Genomic DNA, 24,217 nt, shown 5'->3' with positions numbered 1-24,217 from the left:
GGGCGTGGTGACAATGACAATGACACTGTCCCCAATGTCCCCATGTCCCAGGGGGCGTGGTGACAATGACAATGACACTGTCCCCATGTCCCAGGGGGCGTGGTGATGGTGTGATGATGGTGACAATGACAATGACAATGACAATGACAATGTCCCCATGTCCCAGGGGGCGTGGTGACAATGACACTGACACTGTCCCCAATGTCCCCATGTCCCAGGGGGCGTGGTGACAATGACACTGACACTGTCCCCAATGTCCCCATGTCCCAGGGGGCGTGGTGACAATGACACTGACACTGTCCCCAATGTCCCCATGTCCCAGGGGGCGTGGTGACAATGACAATGACACTGTCCCCATGTCCCAGGGGGTGTGGTGACAATGACAATGACACTGTCCCCATGTCCCAGGGGGCGTGGTGACAATGACACTGACACTGTCCCCAATGTCCCCATGTCCCAGGGGGCGTGGTGATCTTCGCTGTGAACTCGCTGCTGTACCTGAACCAGAGCGTGCCCCCGTACGGGGTGGCACTGAACAGCCTCACCTGCGGCACCACCGTCTTCCCGCTGCGTGAGTGACACACCTGTCCCCTGTCACTGTCACTGTCCCCTGTCCCCTGTCACTGTCCCTGTCACTGTCACTGTCACTGTATGGGGTGGCACTGAACAGCCTCACCTGCGGCACCACCGTCTTCCCGCTGCGTGAGTGACACACCTGTCACTGTCACTGTCCCCTGTCACTGTCACTGTCCCCTGTCACTGTCCCCTGTCCCTGTCCCTGCCCCCGTACGGGGTGGCACTGAACAGCCTCACCTGCGGCACCACCGTCTTCCCTCTGCGTGAGTGACACACCTGTCCCCTGTCACTGTCACTGTCACTGTCCCCTGTCACTGTCACTGTCACTGTCCCCTGTCACTGTCCCTGTCACTGTCCCTGTCACTGTCACTGCCCCCGTACGGGGTGGCACTGAACAGCCTCACCTGCGGCACCACCGTCTTCCCGCTGCGTGAGTGACACACCTGTCCTTGTCACTGTCACTGTCCCCTGTCCCTGTCCCTGTCCTTGTCACTGTCCCCTGTCCCTGTCACTGTCCCCTGTCACTGTCCCTGTCCCTGTCACTGTCCCCTGTCACTGTCCCTGTCACTGTCCCTGTCACTGTCCCTGTCCCCGTACGGGGTGGCACTGAACAGCCTCACCTGCGGCACCACCGTCTTCCCGCTGCGTGAGTGACACACCTGTCCTTGTCACTGTCACTGTCCCCTGTCCTTGTCACTGTCCCCTGTCCCTGTCACTGTCCCTGTCCCCGTACGGAGTGGCACTGAACAGCCTCACCTGCGGCACCACCGTCTTCCCTCTGCGTGAGTGACACACCTGTCCTTGTCACTGTCACTGTCCCCTGTCCCCTGTCACTGTCCCTGTCACTGTCACTGTCACTGTATGGGGTGGCACTGAACAGCCTCACCTGCGGCACCACCGTCTTCCCTCTGCGTGAGTGACACACCTGGCCCTGGCACTGTCACTGTCCCTGTCACTGTCCCCTGTCACTGTCCCCTGTCCCCGTCACTGTCCCTGTCACTGTCCCTGTCCCCTGTCACTGTCCCTGTCCTTGTCACTGTCCCTGTCCCTGTCCCCAGCCGTGACTGTCCCCATCCCTCTCCTATCCCCTGTCCCCATCCCTGTCCCCAGCTGTCCCTGTCCTTGTCGCTGTCCCCAACCCAGCTGTGACTGTCCCCAGCTGTCCCTGTCCCCACCCCAGCAGTCCCCAGCTGTCCCTGTCCCTGTCCCCACCCCAGCTGTCCCCAGCTGTCCCCAGCTGTCCCTGTCCCTATCCCTGTCCCCACCCCAGCTGTCCCCAGCTGTCCCTGTCCCCACCCCAGCTGTCCCCAGCTGTCCCCAGCTGTCCCTGTCCCTATCCCTGTCCCCACCCCAGCTGTCCCCAGCTGTCCCTGTCCCCACCCCAGCTGTCCCCAGCTGTCCCCAGCTGTCCCTGTCCCCACCCCAGCTGTCCCCAGCTGTCCCTGTCCCCACCCCAGCTGTCCCCAGCTGTCCCCAGCTGTCCCTGTCCCCACCCCAGCTGTCCCCAGCTGTCCCTGTCCCTGTCCCCACCCCAGCTGTCCCCAGCTGTCTCTGTCCCTGTCCCTGTCCCCACCCTAGCTGTCCCTGTCCCTGTCTCTGTCCCTGTCCCTGTCCCCACCCCAGCTGTCCCCAGCTGTCCCCAGCTGTCCCTGTCCCCACCCCAGCTGTCCCCAGCTGTCCCCCGCTGTCCCTGTCCCTGTCCCCACCCCAGCTGTCCCCAGCTGTCCCCAGCTGTCCCTGTCCCTGTCCCCACCCCAGCTGTCCCCAGCTGTCCCCAGCTGTCCCAGCTGTCCCTGTCCCTGTCCCCAGGGATCCAGGAGGGTGTCAGGATGACTCTGGACTGTGCCCAGGCCACCTTCATCTCCTATGACAAGATGGTCATCTCACTCAAGGGGGGGGAGATGTGAGTCTGGGGGGGGCTGGGGGTGTCCCCAGGGGTGTGGGGTGTCCCCAGGGGTTTGGGGTGTCCCATGTCCCCCCCCCGAAGTGTCCCCTGTGTGTCCCAGCCGTGTCCTGGCACTGACTGGGGACAGGATGAGCTCTGTCCCCTCCTTCCCTGGGACAAGAGGGGGTCTCTGGATTTCTGGGGTGACTTTTGGGGGTCTCGAGGGCTTTTGGGGGGTCCTGGGGGTGTCCCCAAGGGTTTGGGGTGTCCCATGTCCCCCCCCGAAGTGTCCCCTGTGTGTCCCAGCCGTGTCCCTGGCACTGCTCAGGGACAGGATGAGCTCTGTCCCCTCCTTCCCTGGGACAAGAGGGGGTCTCTGGGTTTCTGGGGTGACTTTTGGGGGGTCTTGGAGGTGTCCCCAAGGGTTTTGGGGTGTCCCCAAGGGTTTTGGGATGTCCCATGTCCCCTCCTGAAGTGCCACCCCCTGTCCCAGCTGTGTCCTGGCACTGACTGGGGACAGGATGAGCTCTGTCCCCTCCTTCCCTGGGACAAGGGGGGTCCTGAGGGGATTTTAGGGTGGTCCTGAGGGTCTGGGAGGGTCTCGAGGGCTTTTGGGGGGTCTTGGGGGTGTCCCCAAGGGTTTGGGGTGTCCCATGTCCCCTCCTGAAGTGCCACCCCCTGTCCCAGCCGTGTCCCTGGCACTGATCGGGGACAGGATGAGCTCTGTCCCCTCCTTCCCTGGGACAAGAGGGGGGTCTCTGGGTTTCTGGGGTGACTTTTGGGGGTCTCCAGGGATTTTGGGGGGTCTTGGAGGTGTCCCCAAGGGTTTTGGGGTGTCCCCAGGGGTTTGGGGTGTCCCATGTCCCCCCCCGAAGTGTCCCCTGTGTGTCCCAGCCATGTCCTGGCACTGATTGGGGACAGGATGAGCTCTGTCCCCTCCTTCCCTGGGACAAGAGGGGGTCTCTGGATTTCTGGGGTGACTTTTGGGGGTCTCGAGGGCTTTTGGGGGGTCCTGGGGGTGTCCCCAAGGGTTTGGGGTGTCCCCAGGGGTTTGGGGTGTCCCCAAGGGTTTGGGGTGTCCCATGTCCCCCCCCTGAAATGCCACCCCCTGTCCCAGCCGTGTCCCTGGCACTGACTGGGGACAGGATGAGCTCTGTCCCCTCCTTCCCTGGGACAAGAGGGGGGGTCCCTGGGGGTCTTGGGTTTTCTGGGGGTGTCCTCAAATATTTTGGGGTGTCCCCAAGGACTTTGGGGGTGTCCCCAGGGGTTTGGGGGTGTCCCCAAGGCTTTGTCACCCCCCTGAGCTGTCCCCTCCCTGTCCCAGCTCTGTGCTGACCCTGATCACGGGTGGGATGCGCTCCATCCCTGGGACAAGGGGGGGTCTCTGGGTTTCTGGGGTGACTTTGGGGGGTCCCCCTGGATTTGGGGGGTCCCTGGGGTGTTCCCAAGCACTCGGGGGTGTCCCCAAGGTTTTGGGGGTGTCCCCAAGGCTTTGTCACCCCCCTGAGGTGTCCCCTCCCTGTCCCAGCTCTGTGCTGACGCTGATCATGGACGGGATCTGCTCCATCCCTGGGACAGTGGGCGTCCCTGGGTTTCTGGGGTGACTTTGGGGGTCCCCAGGGATTTGGGGGGTCCCTGGGGGTGTCCCCAAGGACTCGGGGGTGTCCCCAAGGCTTTGTCACCCCCCTGAGGTGTCCCCTCCCTGTCCCAGCTCTGTGCTGACGCTGATCATGGACAGGATCCGCTCCATCCCTGGGACAAGGGGGGTCTCTGGGTTTCTGGGGTGACTTTTGGGGGTCCCCAGGGATTTGGGGAGTCCCTGGGCATGTCCCCAAGGACTTGGGGGTGTCCCCAGGGCTTTGTCACCCCCCTGAGGTGTCCCCTCCCTGTCCCAGCTCTGTGCTGACCCTGATCGCAGACAGGATCCGCTCCATCCCTGGGACGGGGGGGGTCTCTGGGTTTTTGGGGTGACTTTGGGGGGTCCCCAGGGATTTGGGGGGGTCCCTGGGCGTGTCCCCAAGGACTCAGGGGTGTCCCCAAGGCCTTGTCACCCCCCTGAGGTGTCCCTTTGCTGTCCCAGCTACGTGCTGACGCTGATCACGGACGGGATGCGCTCCGTGCGCTCCTTCCACTTCGACAAAGCGGCCGCCTCCGTCCTCACCACCTGTGTAAGCACCTGGGCACACCTGGGCACACCTGGGCACAGCTGGTGGCACACCTGGTGGCACTCAGGGGACGCTCATGTGACACCTGTGTCCCCAGATGGTCCCTCTGGAGCCGGGTTATCTCTTCCTGGGCTCCCGCCTGGGCAACTCCCTCCTGCTCAGGTACACGGAGAAGCTGCAGGAGCCCCCGGCCGGGGCGGGCAAGGAGGGGCCTGACAGACAGGTGAGAGCCCAAACCTCACCTGGGCACCCCAAACCTCACCTGGGCACCCCAAAACTCACCTGGGCACCCCAAACCTCACCTGGGCACCCCAGACCTCACCTGGGCACCCCAAAACTCACCTGGGCACCCCAAACCACACCTGGGCACCCCAAAACTCACCTGGGCATCCCAAACCTCACCTGGGCACCCCAAAACTCACCTGGGCACCCCAAACCTCACCTGGGCACCCCAAAACTCACCTGGGCACCCCAAACCTCACCTGGGCACCCCAAAACTCACCTGGGCACCCCACACCTCACCTGGGCACCCCAAAATCCACCTGGGCACCCCGAACCTCACCTGGGCACCCCAAACCTCACCTGGGCACCCCAAAACTCACCTGGGCACCCCAAACCTCACCTGGGGATCCCCAAACCTCACCTGGGCACCCCAAACCACACCTGGGCACCTCAAAACACACCTGGGCACCCCAAACCTCACCTGGGCACCCAAAATCACACCTGGGCACCCCAAAAATCACCTGGGGATCCCCAAAATCCACCTGGGCACCCCAAACCTCACCTGGGATCCCAAACCTCACCTGGGATCCCAAACCTCACCTGGGCATCCCAAACCTCACCTGGGCACCCCAAACCTCACCTGGGCATCCCAAACCTCACCTGGGCACCCTAAACCTCACCTAGGATCCCAAACCTCACCTGGGGATCCCAAACCTCACCTGGGCACCCCAAACCTCACCTGGGGATCCCCAAACCTCACCTGGGCACCCCAAAACTCACCTGGGCACCCCAAAAAACACCTGGGGATCCTAAAAATCACCTGGGCACCCCAAACCTCACCTGGGCACCCCAGACCTCACCTGGGCACCCCAAAACTCACCTGGGCACCCCAAACTTCACCTGGGCGCCCCAGACCTCACCTGGGCACCCCAAAACTCACCTGGGGATCCCCAAAACACACCTGGGCACCCCAGACCTCACCTGGGCACCCCAAACCTCACCTGGGCCCCCCAGACCTCACCTGGGCCCCCCACACCTGTCCCTGTTCCCGCAGGAGGAGCCCCCGGTGAAGAAGAAACGCTCGGAGCCATCGGGGCCGTGGGCAGGTAGGGACACCTGGGGACACCTGGGGGACACTGGGGGACACTGGGGACACCTGGGGACACCTGGGGGTCGGTGGGGACACCTGGGGACAGTGGGGACACCTGGGGGACACCTGGGGGACAGTGGGGACACCTGGGGGACAGTGGGGAAACGTGGGACACACCTGGGGGATGGTGGGGACACCTGGGGACAGTGGGGATACCTGGGGGACACCTGGGGACACCTGGGGGACACCTGGGGGATACGGGAGGCACTTGGGGACAGTCTGGGACACCTGGGGGACACCTGGGGGACACCTGGGGGGTGACACCAGGTGATGGGGGGGTGACACAGGTGACCCAGGTGACAGGTGTGTCCCTGTCGCAGGGGGGTGACACCCAGGTGACATTTAGGTGACACTCAGGTGACAGGTGTGTCCCTGTCAGGGGGTGACACACAGGTGACACCCAGGTGATACAGGTGTGTCCCTGCCACAGGGGGGTGACACAGTGACCCAGGTGACCCCCAGGTGACCCCCAGGTGTGTCCCTGTGGCAGGGGGGTGACAGTAGATGACCCAGGTGACCCCCAGGTGACCCCCAGGTGACAGGTGTGTCCCTGTGGCAGGGGGGTGACACAGTGACCCAGGTGACCCCCAGGTGACCCCCAGGTGTGTCCCTGTGGCAGGGGCGTGGCAGTAGATGACCCAAGTGACCCCCAGGTGACCCCCAGGTGACAGGTGTGTCCCTGTGGCAGGGGGGTGACAGTAGATGACCCAGGTGACCCCCAGGTGACCCCCAGGTGACAGGTGTGTCCCTGTGGCAGGGGGTGACACACAGGTGACCCCCAGGTGACCCAGGTGTGTCCCTGTGGCAGGGGGGTGACAGTAGGTGACCCCCAGGTGACCCCCAGGTGACAGGTGTGTCCCTGTGGCAGGGGGGTGGCAGTAGGTGACCCAGGTGACCCCCAGGTGACCCCCAGGTGACAGGTGTGTCCCTGTGGCAGGGGGGTGACAGTAGATGACCCAGGTGACCCCCAGGTGACCCCCAGGTGACAGGTGTGTCCCTGTGGCAGGGGGGTGACAGTAGGTGACCCAAGTGACAATAGATGACCCAGGTGACCCCCAGGTGACCCCCAGGTGACCCCCAGGTGACCCCCAGGTGACAGGTGTGTCCCTGTGGCAGGGGGGTGACAGTAGGTGACCCCCAGGTGACCCCCAGGTGACCCCCAGGTGACCCCCAGGTGACCCAGGTGTGTCCCTGTGGCAGGGGGGTGACAATAGATGACCCAGGTGACCCCCAGGTGACCCCCAGGTGACCCCCAGGTGACCCCCAGGTGACCCCCAGGTGACAGGTGTGTCCCTGTGGCAGGGGGGAAGCCGCAGGCGCAGGACGAGGTGGACGAGATCGAGGTGTACGGCAGCGAGGCGGCCTCGGGGACACAGCTGGCCACCTACTCCTTCGAGGTACTGTCACTGTCACCTGTGTGTCACCTGTGTGTCATTGTCACCTGTCTGTCACACCCAGCTGGCCACCTACTCCTTCGAGGTACTGTCACCTGTCTGTCACCTGTGTGTCATTGTCACCTGTCTGTCACCTGTCACACCCAGCTGGCCACCTACTCCTTCGAGGTACTGTCACCTGTCTGTCACCTGTCTGTCACTGTCACCTGTCTGTCACACCCAGCTGGCCACCTACTCCTTCGAGGTACTGTCACCTGTGTGTCTGTCACCTGTCTGTCACCTGTCTGTCACCTGTCTGTCACCTGTCACCTGTCTGTCACCTGTCACCTGTCTGTCACACCCAGCTGGCCACCTACTCCTTCGAGGTACTGTCACCTGTCTGTCACCTGTGTGTCACCTGTCTGTCACCTGTCACCTGTCTGTCACCTGTGTGTCACCTGTCTGTCACCTGTCACACCCAGCTGGCCACCTACTCCTTCGAGGTACTGTCACTGTCACCTGTCTGTCACCTGTCTGTCACCTGTCTGTCATTGTCACCTGTCACCTGTCTGTCACCTGTCTGTCACACCCAGCTGGCCACCTACTCCTTCGAGGTACTGTCACCTGTCACCTGTCTGTCACTGTCACCTGTCTGTCACCTGTCTGTCACCTGTCTGTCACCTCCCTGTCACACCCAGCTGGCCACCTACTCCTTCGAGGTACTGTCACCTGTGTGTCACCTGTCTGTCACCTGTCTGTCACCTGTCACCTGTCACCTGTCACACCCAGCTGGCCACCTACTCCTTCGAGGTACTGTCACTGTCACCTGTCTGTCACCTGTGTGTCATTGTCACCTGTCTGTCACACCCAGCTGGTCACCTACTCCTTCGAGGTACTGTCACCTGTCTGTCACCTGTCTGTCACCTGTCACCTGTGTGTCATTGTCACCTGTCTGTCACCTGTGTGTCACCTGTCTGTCACTGTCATCTGTCTGTCACCTGTCTGTCACACCCAGCTGGTCACCTACTCCTTCGAGGTACTGTCACCTGTCTGTCACCTGTGTGTCATTGTCACCTGTCTGTCACCTGTCTGTCACCTGTGTGTCATTGTCACCTGTCTGTCACCTGCCTGTCACCTGTGTGTCACCTGTCTGTCACCTGTGTGTCACCTGTGTGTCACCTGTCACCTGTCTGTCACTGTCACCTGTCACACCCAGCTGGCCACCTACTCCTTCGAGGTACTGTCACCTGTCTGTCACTGTCACCTGTCTGTCACACCCAGCTGGCCACCTACTCCTTCGGGGTACTGTCACCTGTCTGTCACCTGTCTGTCACCTGTCTGTCACCTGTGTGTCATTGTCACCTGTCTGTCACCTGTCTGTCACCTGTCTGTCACCTGTCTGTCATTGTCACCTGTCTGTCACACCCAGCTGGCCACCTACTCCTTCAAGGTACTGTCACCTGTCTGTCATTGTCACCTGTCTGTCACCTGTGTGTCACACCCAGCTGGCCACCTACTCCTTCGAGGTACTGCCACCTGTGTGTCATTGTCACCTGTCTGTCACCTGTGTGTCACTGTCACCTGTCTGTCACCTGTCACCTGTCACCTGTCTGTCACCTCCCTGTCACCTGTCTGTCACTGTCACCTCCCTGTCACCTGTCTGTCACACCCAGCTGGTCACCTGCTCCTTTGAGGTACTGTCATTGCCACCTGTGTGTTACCTCTGTCACCTCCCTGTCACCCTCCCTGTGAGCCCCAGCTGGTCACCTGCTCCTTCGAGGTACTCTCACCTCCCTGTCACCTGTGTCACCTCCCTGTCACCTCCCTGTGACCTGTGTCACCTGTGTGTCACCTGTGTGTCACCTGTGTGTCACCCCTGTCACCTCCCTGTCACCTCCCTGTGACCCCCAGCTGGCCTCACCCACTCCTTCGAGGTACTGTCATTGTCACCTGGGTGTCACCTGTGTGTCACCTGTCATCTGTGTACAACCTGTGTGTCACCTGTGTCACCTCCCTGTCACCTTCCCATGAACCCCAGCTGGCCACCTGCTCCTTGGAGGTACTGTCATTGTCACCTGTCTGTCACCTGTCTGTCACACCCAGCTGGCCACCTGCTCCTTCAAGGTACTGTCACTGTCATCTGGGTGTCACCTGTGTGCCACCTGCCTGTCATCTGTGTGTCACCTGTGTCACCTCCCTGTCACTTCTCTGTCACACCCAGCTGGCCACCTGCTCCTTTGAGATACTGTCATTGTCACCTGGCTGTCACCTGTGTTTCACCTCTGTGTCACCTGTGTGTCACCTGTGTGTCACCTGTGTGTCCCCGTGTGACCCCGTGTGACAGCGCTGTCCCTGTCCCTGTGCCAGGTGTGTGACAGCATCCTCAACATCGGGCCCTGCGCCAACGCCGCCATGGGGGAGCCGGCCTTCCTCTCTGAGGAGGTGAGGGGGGAACCCCAAAAACCCCAAAATTCACCCCAAAATCCACCCCAAAATTCACCCCAAAAACCACCCCAAACCCGGCCTTCCTGTCCGAGGAGGTGAGGGGGGAAAAACCCCAAAAACCCCCAAATCCACCCCAAAAACCACCCCAAAAACCCCAAAATTCACCCCAAAATCCACCCCAAAATCCACCCCAAAAACCACCCCAAAAACCCCAAAATTCACCCCAAAATTCACCCCAAACCCGGCCTTCCTGTCCGAGGAGGTGAGGGGGGGAACCCCAAAAACCCCAACATTCACCCCAAAAACCCCAAAATTCACCCCAAACCTGGCCTTCTTCTCCGAGGAGGTGAGGGGGGAAAACCCCAAAAACCCCAAAATTCACCACAAAAACCCCAAAATTCACCCCAAAATCCACCCCAAAAACCCCAAAATCCACCCCAAACCCGGCCCAAACCCGGCCTTCCTCTCCGAGGAGGTGAGGGGGGGAACCCCAAAACCCCAAAATTCACCCCAAAATTCACCCCAAAATTCACCCCAAAATTCACCCCAAAATTCACCCCAACCCCGGCCTTCCTCTCCGAGGAGGTGAGGGGGGGAAACCCCAGAAACCCCAAAAACCCCAAAATTCACCCCAAAATCCACCCCAAACCCGGCCTTCCTGTCCGAGGAGGTGAGGGGGGGACAAACCCCAAAATTCACCCCAAAAAACACCCCAAAAATCCCAAAATTCACCCCAAAATCCACCCCAAAAACCCCAAAATTCACCCCAAAACCCAGCCCAAACCCAGCCTTCCTGTCCGAGGAGGTGAGGGGGGGAACCCCAAAAACCCCAAAATTCACCCCAAAATCCCAAAATTCACCCCAAAATTCACCTCAAAATTCACCCCAAACCCGGCCCAAACCCGGCCTTCCTGTCTGAGGAGGTGGGCGGGGAAAAACCCCAAAAACCCCAAAATTCACCCCAAAATCCACCCCAAAAACCCCAAAATTCACCCCAAAATTCACCCCAAACCCAGCCTTCCTCTCCGAGGAGGTGAGGGGGGGAACCCCAAAAACCCCAAAATTCACCCCAAAAATCCCAAAATTCACCTCAAAATTCACCCCAAACCCGGCCCAAACCCAGCACAAACCCGGCCTTCCTGTCCGAGGAGGTGACGGACCCAAAAACCCCAAAATTCACCCCAAAAAACCCCAAAATGGACCCAAAAGCTGACCCCAATCCTGACCCCAAATGACCCTAAACCTGACCCCAAAAACCCCACCCCTGACCCCACACCTGACCCCGCCCCTGACCCCACCCCTGACCCCTCACCTGACCCCACCCTTGACCCCACACCTGACCCCACCCCTGACCCCTCACCTGACCCCACACCTGACCCCTCACCTGACCCCACCCCTGACCCCACCCCTGACCCCAAATGACCCCTCACCTGACCCCCCCCATGACCCCTCACCTGACCCCACCCCTGACCCCTCACCTGGCCCCACACCTGACCCCACCCCTGACCCCACCCCTGACCCCTCACCTGACCCCACCCCTGACCCCACCCCTGACCCCACCCCTGACCCCACCCCTGACCCCACCCCTGACCCCACACCTGACCCCACCCCTGACCCCTCACCTGACCCCACACCTGACCCCTCACCTGACCCCACCCCTGACCCCACCCCTGACCCCACCCCTGACCCCACACCTGACCCCACCCCTGACCCCTCACCTGACCCCACCCCTGACCCCACCCCTGACCCCAAATGACCCCACCCCTGACCCCTCACCTGGCCCCGCTGTCTCTCCGCAGTTCCAGAACAGCCCTGAGCCCGACCTGGAGATCGTCCTGTGCTCGGGGTACGGCAAGAACGGGGCCCTGACCGTGCTGCAGGTACCCCACAACCACCCCAAAAACCCCAAATATCACCCCAAAAACACCTCAAAAACCCCAAAACCACCCCAAAAACATCCCTGACCCCAAACCCTGCCTGTGCTCGGGGTACGGCAAGAACGGGGCGCTGACCGTGCTGCAGGTACCCAAAAACCACCCCAAAAACCCCAAAACCACCCCAAAAACCACAAAAACCCCAAAAATCACCCCAAAAACCACCCCAAAAACCACCCCAAAACCACACCAAACACACCCCAAAAACCACCCCAAAAACATCCCTGTCCCCAAACCCTGCCTGTGCTCGGGATACGGCAAGAACGGGGCCCTAACTGTGCTGCAGGCACCCCAAAACCCCAAAAACCACAAAACCACCCCAAAAACCCCAAAACCACCCCAAAAACCCCAAAAACCACCCGAAAAACCCCAAAACCACCCCAAAAACCCCAAAAACCACCCCACAAACCCCAAAACCACCCCAAAAACCCCAAAAATCACCCCAAAAAACCTAAAAAACACCCCAAAACCACCCCAAAAACCCCAAAAACCACCCCAAAAACCCCAAAAACCACCCGAAAAACCCCAAAACCACCCCAAAAACATCCCTGACCCCAAACCCCAAACACACCCCAAAACCACCCCAAAAACACCTCAAAAACCCCAAAACCACCCCTGAACCCCAAACTCCCCTGAACCCTCAGAACACCCTAAATCCCCCTTGGACCCCAAAACCTGCTGAACCCCAAACTCCCCCTGAACCCCAAAACCCCAACCCCAAAACCCAAAACCTCACAAACACCCCCTGAACCCCAAAACCCCCAACCCCCCCTGAACCCCAAAAACCCCAAAACCTCAAAAACCCCAACACCCCCTTAACCCCACAACCCCCCTGAACCCCAAAACCCCCCTGAACCCCAAATTCCCCTGAACCTCAAAAACCCCAAAGCCCCTGAACCCCAAAACCCCCAAAACCCCCCTGAACCCCAAATCCCCCCGAACCCCAAAAACCCCAAACCCCCTGAACCCCACAAACCCCAAATCCCCCCTGAACCCCAAAACCCCCTGTGAACCCCAAACCTCCTGAACCCCAAAAACCCCAAAACCCCACAACCCCCCCGAACCCCAAATCCCCCCGAACCCCAAAAACCCCAAATCCCCCCTGAACCCCAAATCCCCCCTGAACCCCAAAAACCCCAAACCCCCCTGAACCCCACAAACCCCAAATCCCCCCTGAACCCCAAAACCACCTGTGAACCCCAAACCTCCTGAACCCCCAAAACCCCAAACTCCCCCCTGAACCCCAAAACCCCACAACCCCCCCGAACCCCAAACCCCCCTGAACCCCAAACCCCCCTGAACCCCAAAAACCCCCTGGACCCCACAAACCCCCCGAACCCCCAAACCCCCCCCTGAACTCCAAACCCCCTGTGAACCCCAAACCTCCTGAACCCCAAAACCCCCTGCGAACCCCACAACCCCCCCTGAACCCCAAAACCCCACAACCCCCCAAACCCCAAACCCACCCTGAACCCCAAACCCCCTGAACCCCAAGACCCCAAACTCCCCCCTGAACCCCAACCCACCCTGAACCCCCAAACCCCCTGAACCCCAAAAACCCCAACCCCCCCTGAACCCCAAAACCCCAAAACCCCACACCCCCCCCGAACCCCAAACCCCCCTGAACCCCAAAAACCCCAAACCCACCCTGAACCCCAAACCCCCTGAACCCCACAACCCCAAACTCCCCCCTGGACCCCACAACCCCCCCTGAACCCCAAAACCCCAAACTCCCACTGAACTCCAAATCCCCCTGAACCCCAAAAACCCCAAACCCACCCTGAACCCCAAACTCCCCCCTGGACCCCACAACCCACCCTGAACCCCAACCCCCCCGAACCCCAAAAACCCCAAACTCCCCCTGAACCCCAAAACCCCAAATCCCCCTGAACCCCAAACCCCCAGTGAACCCCAAAGCCCCCAAACCCCCCCTAAACCCCAAACCCCCTGAACCCCCACTAAACCCCAAAACCCCAAATCCCCCTGAACCCCAAATCCCCCTGAACCCCAAAACCCCCTGTGAACCCCCTGAACCCCCAAATCCCCCTGAACCCCAAACCCCCTGTGCACCACCCAACCCCCCCGAACCCCCAAACCCCCCATGAACCCCAAACCCCCTGTGACCCCCAAACCACCTGTTAACCCCCCTGAACCCCCAAAACCCCTCAACCCCAAAACCCCCAACCCCCCTGAACCCCTAAACCCCCCCTGAACCCCCTGAATCCCAAAAACCCCAAACCTCCTGAACCCCACAAACCACCTCTGAACCCTAAAACCCCAAACCCCCCTGAACCCCAAAACTCCAAATCCCCCTGAACCCCAAAACCCCAAACTCCCCCTGAACTCCAAATCCCCCTGAACCCCAAAAACCCCAAACCCCCCATAACCCCAAAACTCCAAATCCCCCTGAACCCCCTTAACCCCCAAACCCCCTGTGAACCCCAAACCTCCTGAACCCCCAAACCCCCTGTGAACCCCACAGCCCCCCCCGAACCACAAAAACCCCAAACCCTCCCTGAACCCCAAACCCCCTGAACCCCAAACCCCCCCTGAACCCCAAACCCCCTGTGAACCCCACAACCCCCCTGAACCCCAAATCTCCCTGAACCCCAAAAACCCCAAAGCCCCTGAACCCCAAAACCCCCAAAACCCCCCTGAACCCCAAATCCCCCTGAACCTCAAAAACCCCACAACCCCCCTGAACCCCAAACCCCCCAGAACCCCAAACCCACAACCCCCCTGAACCCCAAAATCCCCCTGAACCCCAAAACCCCACAACCCCCCTGAACCCCAAACCCCCCAGAACCCCAAACCCACAACCCCCCTGAACCCCAAAATCCCCCTGAACCCCAAAACCCCACAACCCCCCCGAACGCCAAACCCCCCTGAACCCCAAAAACCCCAAAACCCCCCTGAACCCCAAAACCCCCAAACCCCACTGAACCCCAAAAACCCCAAAACCCCACAACCCCCCTGAACCCCACAACCCCCCCGAACCCCAAACCCCCCTGAACCCCAAAAACCCCAAACACACCCTGAACCCCAAAACCCCCACAACCCCCCTGAACCCCAAATCCCCCTGAACCCCAAAAACCCCAAACCCCCCCCGAACCCCCAAACCCCAAAACCCCCTGTGAACCCCACAACCCCCCCGAACCCCAAACACCCCTGAACCCCAAAATCCCCCCAAACCCCCTGTGAACCCCAACCCCCCCCCGAACCCCCAAACCCCGAACCCCCCGCCCCCCCGCACCGCTGAGCCCCCCCGCGGGAGGTTCCCGGGGGGCCGATCCCGGTGCCAGAGCAGGGCTGGGGTCAACCAGGGGGACCCCAAAGTCTGGGGAGCGCCTGTACCCCCCAGGGACACCCCAAAAACCAGGGGGACCCCCCAGGGACACCCCAAAAACCAGGGGGACCCCCCAGGGACACCCCAAAACCCAGGGACACCCCAGGGACATCCCAAAAACCAGGGGGACCCCCCAGGGACACCCCAAAAACCAGGGGGACCCCCCAGGGACACCCCAAAACCCGCCTGTACCCCCCAGGGACACCCCAAAAACCAGGGGGGACCCCCCAGGGACACCCCAAAAACCAGGGGGGACCCCAAAACACAGGGGTACCCCCAGGGACACCCCAAAACCCGCCTGTACCCCCCAGGGACACCCCAAAACCTGTGGGGGACCCCAAAACCCGCCTGTACCCCCCAGGGGTACCCCAAAACCCAGGGGGACCCCAAAACCCAGGGGGACCCCCCAGGGACACCCCAAAAACCTGTGGGGGACCCCCCAGGGACACCCCAAAACCCAGGGGGACCCCCAGGGACACCCCAAAACCCAGGGGGACCCCCCAGGGACACCCCAAAACCTGTGGGGGACCCCAAAACCCGCCTGTACCCCCCAGGGACACCCCAAAAACCAGGGGGACCCCCCAGGGACACCCCAAAACCTGTGGGGGACCCCAAAACCCGCCTGTACCCCCCAGGGACACCCCAGAAACCAGGGGGACCCCCCAGGGACACCCCAAAACCTGTGGGGGACCCCAAATCTATGGGGCAGCACCCCATAGAGCTGGAGCTGTCCCCTGCTGGCTTTCCCTGTCCCTGTCCCTGTCCCTATCCCTGTCCTTGTCAGTGTCCCTGTCCCCTGACCTGTCCCCATCCATGTCCCTCTGTCCCCTGACCTCTGTCCCTGTCCCCATCCCTGTCCCTGTCCCCATCCATGTCCCCATCCCTGTCCCCATCCTTGTCCCCTGTCCCCTGTCCCTGTCCCCACCCCTGTCCCGCTGTGACAGCTGTCCCCTGTCCCCTGTCCCCTGTCCCCCTGTGACAGCTGTCCCCACCCCTGTCCCCTGTCCCCTGTCCCCACCCCTGTCCCCCTGTGACAGCTGTCCCCACCCCTGTCCCTGTCCCCACCCCTGTCCCCCTGTGACAGCTGTCCCCATCCCTGTCCCCTGTCCCCACCCCTGTCCCGCTGTGACAGCTGTCCCCTGTCCCTGTCCCTGCCTGCTGTCCCCATCCCTGTCCCCATCCCTGTCCCCTGTCCCTGTCCCGCTGTGACAGCTGTCCCCTGTCCCTGTCCCGCTGTGACAGCTGTCCCCTGTCCCTGTCCGTGTCCCCAGCCCTGTCCCCTGTCCCTGTCCCGCTGTGACAGCTGTCCCCTGTCCCTGTCCGTGTCCCCAGCCCTGTCCCCACCCCTGTCCCCCTGTGACAGCTGTCCCCTGTCCCCCTGTGACAGCTGTCCCCTGTCCCTGTCCGTGTCCCCAGCGCAGCATCCGGCCGCAGGTGGTGACAACCTTTGAGCTGCCCGGCTGCTACGACATGTGGACGGTGACAGCGCCACCCCCGCGGGAACAGGTGGGTCCCCGTGTCACCTGTGTCACCTGTGTCACCTGTGTCACCCCCTGTGTCACCTGTGTCACTCCCATCTGTCACCTGTGTCACCTGTGTCCCTGTGTCACCCCCTGTGTCACCTGTGTCACACTCCATGTCACTGTGTCACCCCCCTGTGTCACCTGTGTCACACTCCATGTCACTGTGTCCCTGTGTCACCCCGTATGTCACCTGTGTCACTCCCGTGTCGCTGTGTCACCTGTGTCACTGTGTCCCTGTGTCACCCCGTGTGTCACCTGTGTCACCCCCCTGTGTCACCTGTGTCACACTCCATGTCACTGTGTCCCTGTGTCACCCCGTGTGTCACCTGTGTCACCCCCTGTGTCACCTGTGTCACACTCCATGTCACTGTGTCCCTGTCACCCCGTGTGTCACCTGTGTCACTCCCGTGTCGCTGTGTCACCTGTGTCACTGTGTCCCTGTGTCACCCCCGTGTGTCACCTGTGTCACCCCCTGTGTCACTGTGTCCCTGTGTCACCCCCGTGTGTCACCTGTGTCACCCTCTGTGTCACTGTGTCCCTGTGTCACCCCCATGTGTCACCTGTGTCACCCTCTGTGTCACCTGTGTCACCTGTGTCACCCCCTGTGTCACCTGTGTCACTCCCTGTGTCACTGTGTCCCTGTGTCACCCTCCCTGTGTCACTGTGTCACCCCCGTGTGTCACCTGTGTCACTCCCGTGTCACTGTGTCCCTGTGTCACCCCCCTGTGTCACCTGTGTCACCCCCTGTGTCACTGTGTCACCTGTGTCACTCCCGTGTCTCTGTGTCACTGTGTCACTCCCGTGTCACCTGTGTCACCCTCCCTGTGTCCCTGTGTCACACCCCCTGTGCCACCTGTGTCACTCCCTGTGTCACTGTGTCCTTGTGTCGCCTGTGTCCCTGTGTCACCATCCCTGTGCCACCTGTGTCACCCCCGTGTGTCACCTGTGTCACTCCCGTGTCACCTGTGTCACCCTCCCTGTGTCACCATCCCTGTGTCACCTGTGTCACTCCCGTGTCACCTGTGTCACCATCCCTGTGTCACTGTGTCCCCTGTGTCACCCCCGTGTCCCCTGTGTCACCATCCGTGTGCCACCTATGTTACTCCCATGTCACCTGTGTCACCCTCCCTGTGTCACCCTCCCTGTGTCACCATCCCTGTGCCACCTGTGTCACTCCCGTGTCACCTGTGTCACCCTCCCTGTGTCCCTGTGTCACCCCCGTGTGTCACCTATGTCACTCCCGAGTCCCTGTGTCACCATCCCTGTGCCACCTGTGTCACTCCCGTGTCACCTGTCACACTCCGTGTCACTGTGTCCCCTGTGTCACCCCCGTGTCCCCGTCACCCTCCCTGTCCCTGTCACCGTGTCCCTGTGTCACCCCCTTGTGTCACTGTGTCCCACTCATGTCCTTATGTCCCCTCATGTCCCTTTGTCACCCTCCCTGTGTCACCCTCCCTGTGTCACCTGTGTCACTGTGTCCCATATGTCCCCGTGTCCCCCCGTGTCACCACGTCACCCTTCCCGTGTCCCCTCATGTCCCTGTGTCACCCTCCCTGTGTCACCATGTCCCCGTGTCACCTGTGTCCCCATGTCCCCCTCCCTGTGCCACCGTGTCCCCATCCATGTCCCTGTGTCCCCTCTTGTCCCCTTTTCCCCACCCCCATGTCCCCCTGTCCCCTCATGTCCCTGTGTCACCAGTGTCCCCATGTCCCTCCATGTCCCTGTGTCCCCATCCCCATGTCCCTCTGTCCCTGTGTCCCCCTGTCCCCTCACCTCTCTGTGTTTGTGTCCCCGTGTCCTCTGTGTCCCCTCATCCCGTGTCCGTGTCCCCTCTGTGTCCCCATGTCCCTCTGTGTCCCCTGTGTCCCCACATGTCCCTGTCCCCTCTTGTTCCCCTGTCCCTGTGTCCCTCTGTGTCCCCCTGTGTCCCCTCATCTGTGTCCCTGTCCCCTCTGTGTCCCCATGTCCCTCTGTGTCCTCTGTGTCCCCATCCCCATGTCCCTCTGTCCCTGTGTCCCCCTGTCCCCTCACGTCTCTGTGTTTGTGTCCCCCTGTCCTCTGTGTCCCCCTGTGTCCCCTCATCCCGTGTCCGTGTCCCCTCTTGTCCCCATGTCCCTCCGTGTCCTCTGTGTCCCCACATGTCCCTGTCCCCTCTTGTTCCCCTGTCCCTGTGTCCCTCCGTGTCCCCTCATCCTGTGTCCCCTCATCCTGTGTCCCTGTCCCCTCTGTGTCCCCGTGTCCCTCTGTGTCCCCATGTCCTTCCGTGTCCTCTGTGTCCCCATGTCCCTCCATGTCCCTCTGTGTCCCCATGTCCCTCCGTGTCCCCATGTCCCTCTGTGTCCTCTGTGTCCCCATGTCCTTCTGTGTCCTCTGTGTCCTCTGTGTCCCCATGTCCCTCTGTGTCCCCATGTCCCTCCATGTCCCTCTGTGTCCCCATGTCCCTCCGTGTCCTCTGTGTCCCCATGTCCCTCCATGTCCTCTGTGTCCCCATGTCCTTCTGTGTCCTCTGTGTCCCCATGTCCTCTGTGTCCCCATGTCCTTCTGTGTCCTCTGTGTCCCCATGTCCCTCCATGTCCTCTGTGTCCCCATGTCCTTCTGTGTCCTCTGTGTCCCCATGTCCTCTGTGTCCCCATGTCCTTCTGTGTCCTCTGTGTCCCCATGTCCCTCCGTGTCCTCTGTGTCCCCATGTCCCTCTGTGTCCCCATGTCCCGCTGTGTCCTCTGTGTCCCCATGTCCCTCTGTGTCCCCATGTCCCTCTGTGTCCCCACGTCTCCGTGTCCCTGTCCCCATGTCCCTCCGTGTCCTCTGTGTCCCCATGTCCCTCCATGTCCTCTGTGTCCCCATGTCCTTCTGTGTCCTCTGTGTCCCCATGTCCTCTGTGTCCCCATGTCCTTCTGTGTCCTCTGTGTCCCCATGTCCCTCCATGTCCTCTGTGTCCCCATGTCCTTCTGTGTCCTCTGTGTCCCCATGTCCTCTGTGTCCCCATGTCCTTCTGTGTCCTCTGTGTCCCCATGTCCCTCCGTGTCCTCTGTGTCCCCATGTCCCTCTGTGTCCCCATGTCCCGCTGTGTCCTCTGTGTCCCCATGTCCCTCTGTGTCCCCATGTCCCTCTGTGTCCCCACGTCTCCGTGTCCCTGTCCCCACTGAGTCTCTGTCCCCACAGCCCGAGGTGGCCCCGGGGACGAGCGCGGAGCCCGAGGTGACAACCGCGGCTCCGGAACCTTCTGAGGAGGACGGGGAACGTCACGGGTTCCTCATCCTGAGCCGCGAGGACTCCACCATGGTGAGGGACATTGGGGACACTGGGGACATCATGGGGACATCCCAGGGTCACGGGTTCCTCATCCTGAGCCGCGAGGACTCCACCATGGTGAGGGACACTGGGGACATTGGGGACATTGGGGACATTGGGGACATCATGGGGACAGGGGTTCCTCATCCTGAGCCGCGAGGACTCCACCATGGTGAGGGACATTGGGGACATCATGGGGACATTGGGGACATCCCAGGGACAGGGGGACACAGACACTCCTTGTTGTGTCCCCAGTGGGGACAGTGCCCATGTCCTGGGGGCTTCCTGGTGGCCATGCCCTGATGTCCCCTGATGTCCCCTGATGTCCCCAGTGCCACCCCAAGGGACAGTGACCTGGATTGGGGCTCACCTGGGCCTGGCCCTGCCCAGTGTCCCCTCATTGTCCCCTTGTCCCTTCTTGGGGACAGCACCCATGTTCTGGTGGCTCCATGTGTGCCATGTCCCCTGATGTCCCCTGATGTCCCCAGTGTCCCCTCAAGGGACAGTGACCTGGATGTGGGCTCACCTGGGGCTGGCCCTGTCCAGTGTCCCCTCAGTGTCCCCATGTCCCTTCTTGGGGACAGCACCCATGTTCTGGTGGCTCCGTGGGTGCCGTGTCCCCAGATGTCCCCTGATGTCCCCAGTGCCACCCCAAGGGCCAGTGACCTGGATTTGGGCTCACCTGGGGGCTGGCCCTGCCCAGTGTCCCCTCATTGTCCCCATGTCCCTCCTTGGGGACAGCACCCATGTTCTGGTGGCTCCCTGTGTGCCGTGTCCCCTGCTGTCCCCTGATGTCCCCAGTGCCACCCCAAGGGACAATGACCTGGATGTGGGTCACCTGGGCCTGGCCCTGCCCAGTGTCCCCTCCATGTCCCCTTGTCCCTTCTTGGGGACAGCACCCATGTTCTGGTGGCTCTGTGGGTGCCATGTCCCCAGTGTCCCCTGATGTCCCCAAGGGCCAGTGACCTGGATTGGGGCTCACCTGGGCGCTGGCCCTGCCCAGTGTCCCCTCCTTGTCCCCATGTCCCTCCCTGGGGACAGCACCCATGTTCTGGTGGCTCCGTGGGTGCCGTGTCCCCAGATGTCCCCAGATGTCCCCTGATGTCCCCAGTGCCACCCCAAGGGACAGTGACATGGATTGGGGCTCACCTGGGGGCTGGCCCTGCCCAGTGTCCCCTCAGTGTCCCCATGTCCCTCCCTGGGGACAGCACCCATGTTCTGGTGGCTCCATGGGTGCCATGTCCCCTGATGTCCCCAGTGTCCCCAGTGCCACCCCAAGGGCCAGTGACCTGGATGTGGGCTCACCTGGGCCTGGCCCTGCCCAGTGTCCCCTCAGTGTCCCCTTGTCCCTCCTTGGGGACAGCACCCATGTTCTGGTGGCTCCGTGTGTGCCGTGTCCCCAGTGTCCCCTGATGTCCCCCTGATGTCCCCAGTGCCACCCCAAGGGACAGTGACCTGGATCTGGGAATCACCTGGGCCTGGCCCTGCCCAGTGTCCCCTCATTGTCCCCATGTCCCTTCTTGGGGACAGCACCCATGTTCTGGGGGCTCTGTGGGTACCATGTCCCCAGTGTCCCCTGATGTCCCCTGATGTCCCCAGTGCCACCCCAAGGGACAGTGACCTGGATGTGGGCTCACCTGGGCCTGGCCCTGCCCAGTGTCCCCTCATTGTCCCCATGTCCCTCCTTGGGGACAGCACCCATGTTCTGGTGGCTCTGTGGGTGCCGTGTCCCCAGTGTCCCCTGATGTCCCCAAGGGCCAGTGACCTGGATTTGGGAATCACCTGGGCCTGGCCCTGCCCAGTGTCCCCTCATTGTCCCCCTGTCCCTCCTTGGGGACAGCACCCATGTTCTGGTGGCTCTGTGGGTACCATGTCCCCAGTGTCCCCTGATGTCCCCAAGGGCCAGTGACATGGATTGGGGCTCACCTGGGCCTGGCCCTGCCTGGTGTCCCCTCATTGTCCCCTTGTCCCTCCCTGGGGACAGCACCCATGTTCTGGTGGCTCCCTGCGTGCCGTGTCCCCTGATGTCCCCTGATGTCCCCAGTGCCACCCCAAGGGACAGTGACCTGGATTTGGGCTCACCTGGGGGCTGGCCCTGCCCAGTGTCCCCTCAGTGTCCCCATGTCCCTCCTTAGGGACAGCACCCATGTTCTGGTGGCTCCCTGCGTGCCGTGTCCCCAGATGTCCCCTGATGTCCCCAGTGCCACCCCAAGGGACAGTGACATGGATGTGGGCTCACCTGGGGGCTGGCCGTGCCCAGTGTCCCCTCAGTGTCCCCATGTCCCTTCTTGGGGACAGCACCCATGTTCTGGTGGCTTCGTGTGTGCCATGTCCCCTGCTGTCCCCTGATGTCCCCCTGATGTCCCCAGTGTCCCCTGATGTCCCCTGATGTCCCCGGTGTCCCCGCTGTCCCCAGATCCTGCAGACGGGCCAGGAGATCCTGGAGCTGGACACGAGCGGCTTCGCCACGCAGGGCCCGACCGTGTTCGCGGGGAACCTGGGCCAGGGCCACTTCATCGTGCAGGTGTCACCGCTGGGGCTGCGCCTGCTGCAGGGCGGTGAGTGACACACCTGGGGACACCTGGGACACACCTGGGGACGGGGACACACCTGGGCCAGGGCCACTTCATCGTGCAGGTGTCACCGCTGGGGCTGCGCCTGCTGCAGGGCGGTGAGTGACACACCTGGGACACCTGGGACACACCTGGGGACAGGGACACACCTGGGACACACCTGGGGACAGGGACACACCTGGGGACACCTGGGGACAGGGACACACTTGGGGACAGGGACACACCTGGGGACAGGGACACACCTGGGCCAGGGCCACTTCATCGTGCAGGTGTCACCTCTGGGGCTGCGCCTGCTGCAGGGCGGTGAGTGACACACCTGGGGACACCTGGGGACAGGGACACACCTGGGGACACCTGGGGACAGGGACACACCTGGGCCAGGGCCACTTCATCGTGCAGGTGTCACCGCTGGGGCTGCGCCTGCTGCAGGGCGGTGAGTGACACACCTGGGGACACACCTGGGGACACCTGGGGACAGGGACACACCTGGGACACACCTGGGCCAGGGCCACTTCATCGTGCAGGTGTCACCGCTGGGGCTGCGCCTGCTGCAGGGCGGTGAGTGACACACCTGGGGACACCTGGGACACACCTGGGGACGGGGACACACCTGGGCCAGGGCCACTTCATCGTGCAGGTGTCACCGCTGGGGCTGCGCCTGCTGCAGGGCGGTGAGTGACACACCTGGGACACCTGGGACACACCTGGGGACAGGGACACACCTGGGACACACCTGGGGACAGGGACACACCTGGGGACACCTGGGGACAGGGACACACTTGGGGACAGGGACACACCTGGGGACAGGGACACACCTGGGCCAGGGCCACTTCATCGTGCAGGTGTCACCTCTGGGGCTGCGCCTGCTGCAGGGCGGTGAGTGACACACCTGGGGACACCTGGGGACAGGGACACACCTGGGGACACCTGGGGACAGGGACACACCTGGGCCAGGGCCACTTCATCGTGCAGGTGTCACCGCTGGGGCTGCGCCTGCTGCAGGGCGGTGAGTGACACACCTGGGGACACACCTGGGGACACCTGGGGACAGGGACACACCTGGGACACACCTGGGCCAGGGCCACTTCATCGTGCAGGTGTCACCGCTGGGGCTGCGCCTGCTGCAGGGCGGTGAGTGACACACCTGGGGACACCTGGGACACACCTGGGGACGGGGACACACCTGGGCCAGGGCCACTTCATCGTGCAGGTGTCACCGCTGGGGCTGCGCCTGCTGCAGGGCGGTGAGTGACACACCTGGGACACCTGGGACACACCTGGGGACAGGGACACACCTGGGACACACCTGGGGACAGGGACACACCTGGGGACACCTGGGGACAGGGACACACTTGGGGACAGGGACACACCTGGGGACAGGGACACACCTGGGCCAGGGCCACTTCATCGTGCAGGTGTCACCTCTGGGGCTGCGCCTGCTGCAGGGCGGTGAGTGACACACCTGGGGACACCTGGGACACACCTGGGGACAGGGACACACCTGGGACACACCTGGGCCAGGGCCACTTCATCGTGCAGGTGTCACCGCTGGGGCTGCGCCTGCTGCAGGGCGGTGAGTGACACACCTGGGGACACACCTGGGGACAGGGACACACCTGGGGACAGGGACACACCTGGGACACACCTGGGGACAGGGACACACCTGGGGACAGGGACACACCTGGGGACAGGGACACACCTGGGCCAGGGCCACTTCATCGTGCAGGTGTCACC

The 24,217-nt window shown here is 62.2% G+C and overlaps 1 protein-coding gene across 4 annotated transcripts in view; it reads left to right on the top strand.

Annotated features, from left to right (window-relative positions):
* The window catches only part of CPSF1 (cleavage and polyadenylation specific factor 1), a 130,987-nt gene that overhangs the window by 41,011 nt on the left and 65,759 nt on the right, over positions 1 to 24,217 (top strand). For 2 of the 4 annotated variants that reach the window (XM_059868611.1, XM_059868628.1), the window contains exons 8-18: positions 461 to 571; positions 2,386 to 2,479; positions 4,542 to 4,629; positions 4,724 to 4,849; positions 5,903 to 5,954; positions 7,277 to 7,395; positions 9,739 to 9,813; positions 11,616 to 11,696; positions 16,513 to 16,602; positions 19,782 to 19,901; positions 22,327 to 22,468. In XM_059868611.1, the coding sequence (XP_059724594.1) occupies positions 461 to 571; positions 2,386 to 2,479; positions 4,542 to 4,629; positions 4,724 to 4,849; positions 5,903 to 5,954; positions 7,277 to 7,395; positions 9,739 to 9,813; positions 11,616 to 11,696; positions 16,513 to 16,602; positions 19,782 to 19,901; positions 22,327 to 22,468 (1,098 nt within the window). The remainder of the gene's footprint in view (positions 1 to 460; positions 572 to 2,385; positions 2,480 to 4,541; positions 4,630 to 4,723; positions 4,850 to 5,902; positions 5,955 to 7,276; positions 7,396 to 9,738; positions 9,814 to 11,615; positions 11,697 to 16,512; positions 16,603 to 19,781; positions 19,902 to 22,326; positions 22,469 to 24,217) is intronic. The other 2 variants (XM_059868620.1, XM_059868635.1) reach the window with 1 other exon arrangement.

The sequence above is a fragment of the Haemorhous mexicanus genome, chromosome 1 (genome assembly GCF_027477595.1).
Source record: "Haemorhous mexicanus isolate bHaeMex1 chromosome 1, bHaeMex1.pri, whole genome shotgun sequence".
NCBI lineage: Eukaryota > Metazoa > Chordata > Aves > Passeriformes > Fringillidae > Haemorhous > Haemorhous mexicanus.
Note: the sequence above shows the minus strand (reverse complement) of the source record. Positions and strands in the feature narration are given on the sequence as shown.